This window comes from Artemia sp. Qi Xiang Cuo, chromosome 16, assembly GCF_049724085.1.
Source record: "Artemia sp. Qi Xiang Cuo chromosome 16, ASM4972408v1, whole genome shotgun sequence".
NCBI lineage: Eukaryota > Metazoa > Arthropoda > Branchiopoda > Anostraca > Artemiidae > Artemia > Artemia sp. Qi Xiang Cuo.
Window position 1 is genome coordinate 54,417,706 of NC_142809.1, and position 6,000 is coordinate 54,423,705.

General features: G+C 32.8%; 1 protein-coding gene across 2 annotated transcripts in view; it reads right to left on the bottom strand.

The window, feature by feature from the left end:
• Positions 1-5,739, bottom strand: part of Pex13 (peroxisomal biogenesis factor 13) — a 36,179-nt gene extending 30,440 nt beyond the window's left edge. The window contains exon 1 of one of the 2 annotated variants that reach the window (XM_089102107.1): positions 5,670-5,739. In XM_089102107.1, coding sequence (XP_088958233.1) covers positions 5,670-5,701 — 32 coding nt within the window. In that variant the 5' untranslated portion in view covers positions 5,702-5,739. The other variant, XM_089102108.1, reaches the window with a different exon arrangement.
• Positions 5,740-6,000: the final 261 nt, after the last annotated feature.

Here is a 6,000-nt window from a genome sequence, read left to right on the forward strand (position 1 = left end):
GTCCTCTGAATTAGATTCTGATGTTTTTAGCACTCTATCTATTAGTGCTTTAGAAATATTTTAAAAGCTTCTAAAGTAGCTTTTTGGAAAATTTTGAGTTTGGGGGTAGGGGGATTTAAAAAACATCTTCCCGTGATATAAGGTGTCCTCTGAAGTGGACTCTGATGTTTTTAGCACTCTATCTATTAAAGCTTTAGAAATATTTAGAAAGCTTCTAAAGTAGAATTTTGGAAAATTTTGAGTTAGGGGGAAGGAGATTCCAAAAACATCTTCCCGTAACATAATTTGTCCTCTGAAGTCAATTCTGATATTTGTAGTGCTCTATCTATTAGTGCTTTAGAAATATTTAAAAAAGCTTCTAAAGTAAAATTTTGGAAATTATTGAGTTTGGGGGAAGGGGGATTTTAAAAACCTCTTCACGTGATATAACGTGTCCTCTGAAGTCGATTCTGATGTTTTTAGCACTCTATGTCTTAGCGCTTTAGAAATATTTAAAAAGCTTCTAAAGTAGAATTTTGAGTTTGGGAGGAAGGGGGATTTTCAAAACCACTTCCCGTGATATAACGTGTACTCTGAAGTCGATTCAGAAGTTTTTAGCGCTCTATCTATTAGTGCTTTAGAAATATTTAAAAAGCTTTTAAAATAAAATTTTGTAAAATTTTGAGTTTGGGGGGAAGGGGGATTTTAAAATCCTCTTCCCGTGATATAACGTGTCCTCTGAAGTCAATTCTGAAACTTGTAGCACTCTATCTAATAGTGCTATATAAATATTTAAATGATTCTAAATTAAATTTTGGGAAATTTTGAGTTTGGGGGGAAGGGGGATTTTAAAAACCTCTTCCCGTGATATAACGTGTCCTCTGAAGTCGATTCTGAAACTTTTAGCCCTCTATCTATTAGTGCTTTAGAAATATTTAAAAAAGATTCTAAAGTAAAATTTTGGAAATTTTTGTGTTTGGGGGGAAGGGGGATTGTAAAAACCTCTTCCTGTGATATAACGTGTCCTCTGAAGTCGATTCTGATGTTTTTAGCACTCTATGTCTTATCGCTTTAGAAATATTTAAAAAGCTTCTAAAGTAGAATTTTGGAAAATTTTGAGTTTGGGAGGAAGGGGGATTTTCAAAACCACTTCCCTTGATATAACTTGTCCTCTGAAGTCGATTCTGATGTTTTTAGCACTCTATCTATTAGTGCTTTAGAAATATTTAAAAAGCTTTTAAAATATAATTTTGGAAATTTTTGAGTTAGGGGGGAAGGGGGATTTTAAAACCCTCTTCCCGTGATATAACGTGTCCTCTGAAGTCAATTCTGAAACTTGTAGCGCTCTATCTATTAGTGCTTTAGAAAAATATAAAATATACTAAAGTAAAATTTTGTAAATTTTGAGTTTGGGGGGAAGGGGGATTTTAAAACCCTCTTCCCGTGATATAACGTGTCCTCTGAAGTCGATTCTGAAAATTGTAGCTCTCTATCTATTAGAGCTTTATAAATATTTAAAAAAGCTTATAAATTAAAATTTTGGAAATTTTTGAGTTTGGGGGGAAGGGGGATTTTAAAAACCTCTTCCCGTGATATAACGTGTCCTCTGAAGTCGATTCTGATGTTTTTAGCACTCTATGTCTTAGCGCTTTAGAAATATTTAAAAAGCTTCTAAAGTATAATTTTTGAAAATTTTGAGTTTGGGAGGAAGGGGGATTTTCAAAACCACTTCCCGTGATATAACGTGTCCTCTGAAGTCGATTCTGAGGTTTTTAGCACTCTATCTATTAGTGATTTAGAAATATTTAAAAAGCTTTTAAAATAAAATTTTGGAAAATTTTGAGTGTGGGGGGAAGGGGGATTTTAAAACCCTCTTCCCGTGATATAACGTGTCCTCTGAAGTCAATTCTGAAAATTGTAGTGCTCTATCTATTAGTGCTTTAGAAATATTTAAAAGCTTCTAAAGTAAAATTTTGGAAATTTTGAGTTTGGGGGGAAGGGGGATTTTCAAAACCACTTCCCGTGATATAACGTGTCCTCTGAATTCGATTCTGATGTTTTTAGCACTCTATCTATTAGTGCTTTAGAAATATTTAAAAAGCTTCTAAAATAAAATTTTGTAAAATTTTGTGTTAGGGGGGAAGGGGGATTTTAAAAACCTCTTCCCGTGATATAACGTGTCCTCTGAAGTCAATTCTGAAACTTTTAGCGCTCTATCTATTAGTGCTTTAGAAATATTTAAAATATTCTAAATTAAATTTTTGTAAATTTTGAGTTTGGGGGGAAGGGGGATTTTAAAACCCTCTTCCCGTGATATAACGTGTCCTCTGAATTCGATTCTGAAGTTTTTAGCACTCTATCTATTAGTGCTTTAGAAATATTTTAAAAGCTTCTAAATTATCTTTTTGGAAAATTTTGAGTTTGGGTGGAAGGGGGATTTAAAAAACATCTTCCCGTGATATAAGGTGTCCTCTGAAGTCGATTCTGATGTTTTTAGCACTCTATCTATTAGAGCTTTAGAAATATTTAAAAAGCTACTAAAATAAAATTTTTGAAAATTTTGAGTTTGGGGGGAAGGGGGATTTGAAAACCCTCTTCCCGTGATATAACGTGTCCTCTGAATTCGATTCTGATGTTTTTAGCACTCTATCTATTACTGCTTTAGAAATATATTAAAAGCTTCTAAAGTAGCTTTTTAGAAAATTTTGAGTTAGGGGGGAAGGGGGATTCCAAAAACCTCTTCCCGTCATATAATTTGTCCTCTGAAGTAGAGTCTGATGTTTTTAGCACTCAATCTATTATAGCTTTAGAAATATTTAGAAAGCTACTAAAGAAGAATTTTGGAAAATTTTGAGATAGGGGGGAAGGGGGATTCCAAAAACATCGTCCCGTAAAATAATTTGTCCTCTGAAGTCAATTCTGATATTTGTAGTGCTATATGTATTAGTGCTTTAGAAATATTTAAAAAAGCTTCTAAAGTAAAATTTTGGAAAATTTTGAGTTTGGGGGGAAGGGGGATTTTAAAACCCTCTTCCGGTGATATAAGGTGTCCTCTGAAGTCTATTCTGATGTTTTTAGCACTCTATGTCTTAGAGCTTTAGAAATATTTAAAAAGCTTCTAAAGTAGAATTTTGAGTTTGGGAGGAAGGGGGATTTTCAAAACCACTTCCCGTGATATAACGTGTCCTCTGAAGTCGATTCTGATGTTTTTAGCACTCTATCTATTAGTGCTTTAGAAATATTTAAAAAGCTTTTAAAATAAAATTTTGGAAAATTTTGAGTTAGGGGGGAAGGGGGATTTTAAAATCCTCTTCCCGTGATATAACGTGTCCTCTGAAGTCAATTCTGAAACTTGTAGCACTCTATCTATTAGTGCTTTAGAAATATTTAAAAGCTTCTAAAGTAAAATTTTGGAAATTTTGAGTTTGGGGGGAAGGGGGATTTTAAAAACCTCTTCCCGTGATATAACGTGTCCTCTGAAGTTGATTCTGAAACTTGTAGCGCTCTATGTATTAGAGCTTTATAAATATTTAAAAAAGCTTCTAAATTAAAATTTTGGAAATTTTTGAGTTTGGGGGGAAGGGGGATTTTAAAAACCTCTTCCTGTGATATAACGTGTCCTCAGAAGTATATTATGATGTTTTTAGAACTCTATTTATTTGAGATTTATAAATATTTAAAAAGCTTCTAAAGTATAATTTTGGAAAATTTTTAGTTTGGGTGGAAGGGGGATTTTCAAAACCACTTCCCGTGATATAACGTGTCCTCTGAAGTCGATTCTGATGTTTTTAGCACTCTATCTATTAGTGCTTTAGAAATATTTAAAAAGCTTTTAAAATAAAATTTTGGAAAATTTTGAGTTAGGGGGAAGGGGGATTTTAAAACCCTCTTCCCGTGATATAACGTGTCCTCTGAAGTCAATTCTGAAACTTGTAGCGCTCTATCTATTAGTGCTTTAGAAATATTTAAAAGCTTCTAAAGTAAAATTTTGGAAATTTTGAGTTTGGGGGAAGGGGGATTTTAAAACCCTCTTCCCGTGATATAACGTGTCCTCTGAATTCGATTCTGAAACTTGTAGCGCTGTCTCGTTGATTTATATATTAAAATTTAAAAAATATTATTAAGTTAATTTTGTGACAATTTTTTGATGGGGGTTAAGGGGGTTTTAAAAATCATCTTCCCGTGATGTAACGTTTCCTCTGAAGTCGATTCTGATGTTTTTAGCACTCAATCTCTTAGAGCTTTAGAAATATTTAAAAAGATTCCAAAATAGAATTTTGGAAAATTTTGAGTCTGGGGGGAAGGGAGATTTTCAAAACCTCTTCCCGTGATATAACGTGTCCTCTGAAGTCTATTCTGATGTTTTTAGCACTCTATCTATTAGTGATTTATAAATATTTAAATAGATTGTAAAATATAATTTTGGAAAATTTTGTGTTAGGGGGGAAGGGGGATTTTAAAAACCTCTTCCCGTGATATAACGTGTCCTCTGAAGTCCATTCTGAACCTTGTAGCTCTCTATCTATTAGTGCTTTAGAAATATTTAAAAGCTTCTAAAGTAATAATTTGGAAATTTTGAGTTTGGGGGGAAGGGGGATTTTAAAAACCTCTTCCCGTGATATAACGTGTCCTCTGAAGTTGATTCTGATGTTTCTATCACTCTATCTATTAATGCTTCCTAAACATCTTCCTATGACATAATTTGTCCTCTAAAAAGGATTAGGTTATTTTTACTGATCTCTCTTGTGAAATCCTTTCCCTAATTAATACAGTTTAAATGGTCTTATCAACAGAGTTGTTTGGCATGTGCCTGCTACCCTTAAGGGTAAGGGTGTCTGATAAGGCAAGTGTGATATCACAACTAACCAGGTTTCATATACCATAAAGAAAGTCAGCATGGTTTGAAAATTAAATGGCTTAGGATTTAAATAGGATTTTGGAATATATTTTAATGAACAAGGTTAAAAGCAGAAGTTGTGTAAGGTAAGCAGTGATTTATATTTATGATAGTAATATAGGATGAAATATGAGTTAAAAACAACTAGTAATGTGCAGTAATTTACCATTATATAGAGGGGGGATGAGTGGAGGTAGGTACTTCAAAGTACCTTCCCGGGACAAACCTTAGCATGTACATCCATCCCTGAAAGTTTCATTTTCCTAACCCAACTCCTTTCCAAGATAGCCAAAAGTAACTAAAGTAGAATTTTACTGGGGCCCCTTTAAGGGCTCAAGATGCAATTAGCCTCAGAAGCAATTATTGAATTATGAAAGAACATAAAAAAGACATCAAATGATGTTTTCACTTTCATCCTAGCTAAATTAAAGCACCACCTAAAAATTTACCCTTGATATATTTTCTTAGATGCTGTTTATTTGAGTCAAAGTATTTTTCATGTTTTCTCTCTGTGTTATTTTCTTTAGCACTAGGCCTAATGATTTCTTTATTTTTAGTGTTTTGTATGTTTTAGTTGTGTTTATTGTATTGTTTTTGTGTTACAACAACTACTGATTGCTTACCATTTTGGGTGAAAACAAATAGGCAAGCCAAACAAGACATAGGCCTGTATTACTTACATATAAAACCTTATTGTCACTCAACAGCTGGTACATTTACCTTGCAGCTAACATAACTCAACCTGTATTAATTTGAAGAAAATTAGAAAGAGGCTCATTTAAAAAGCACATACTCAGCATTTAAGGCTCTATTTTCCGTTTGCATTTCCCAGAGATTATAGGCCTACTCTGATAAATTCTATATGAACAAGGTGAGTTTGATCAAGTCTAAAAAGTAAACAAATTTTCTCGCCAGAAAATATTGTAAATGAGCTAAATTTTAGATTATATGAACCATCATGTGTGCGTTTAGAAGAAGGATTTTTTTAAAATTCCCTTTTGAAATTTAAGTTTCTGGATAGTATTTTCTATCAAAACAATTTGTAACTTGACTCAAAGAAAATAACAGGAGTAATTTATTCATTTTTTTAAAACACAGTTTTCATTTTGCGTTTTATGAACATG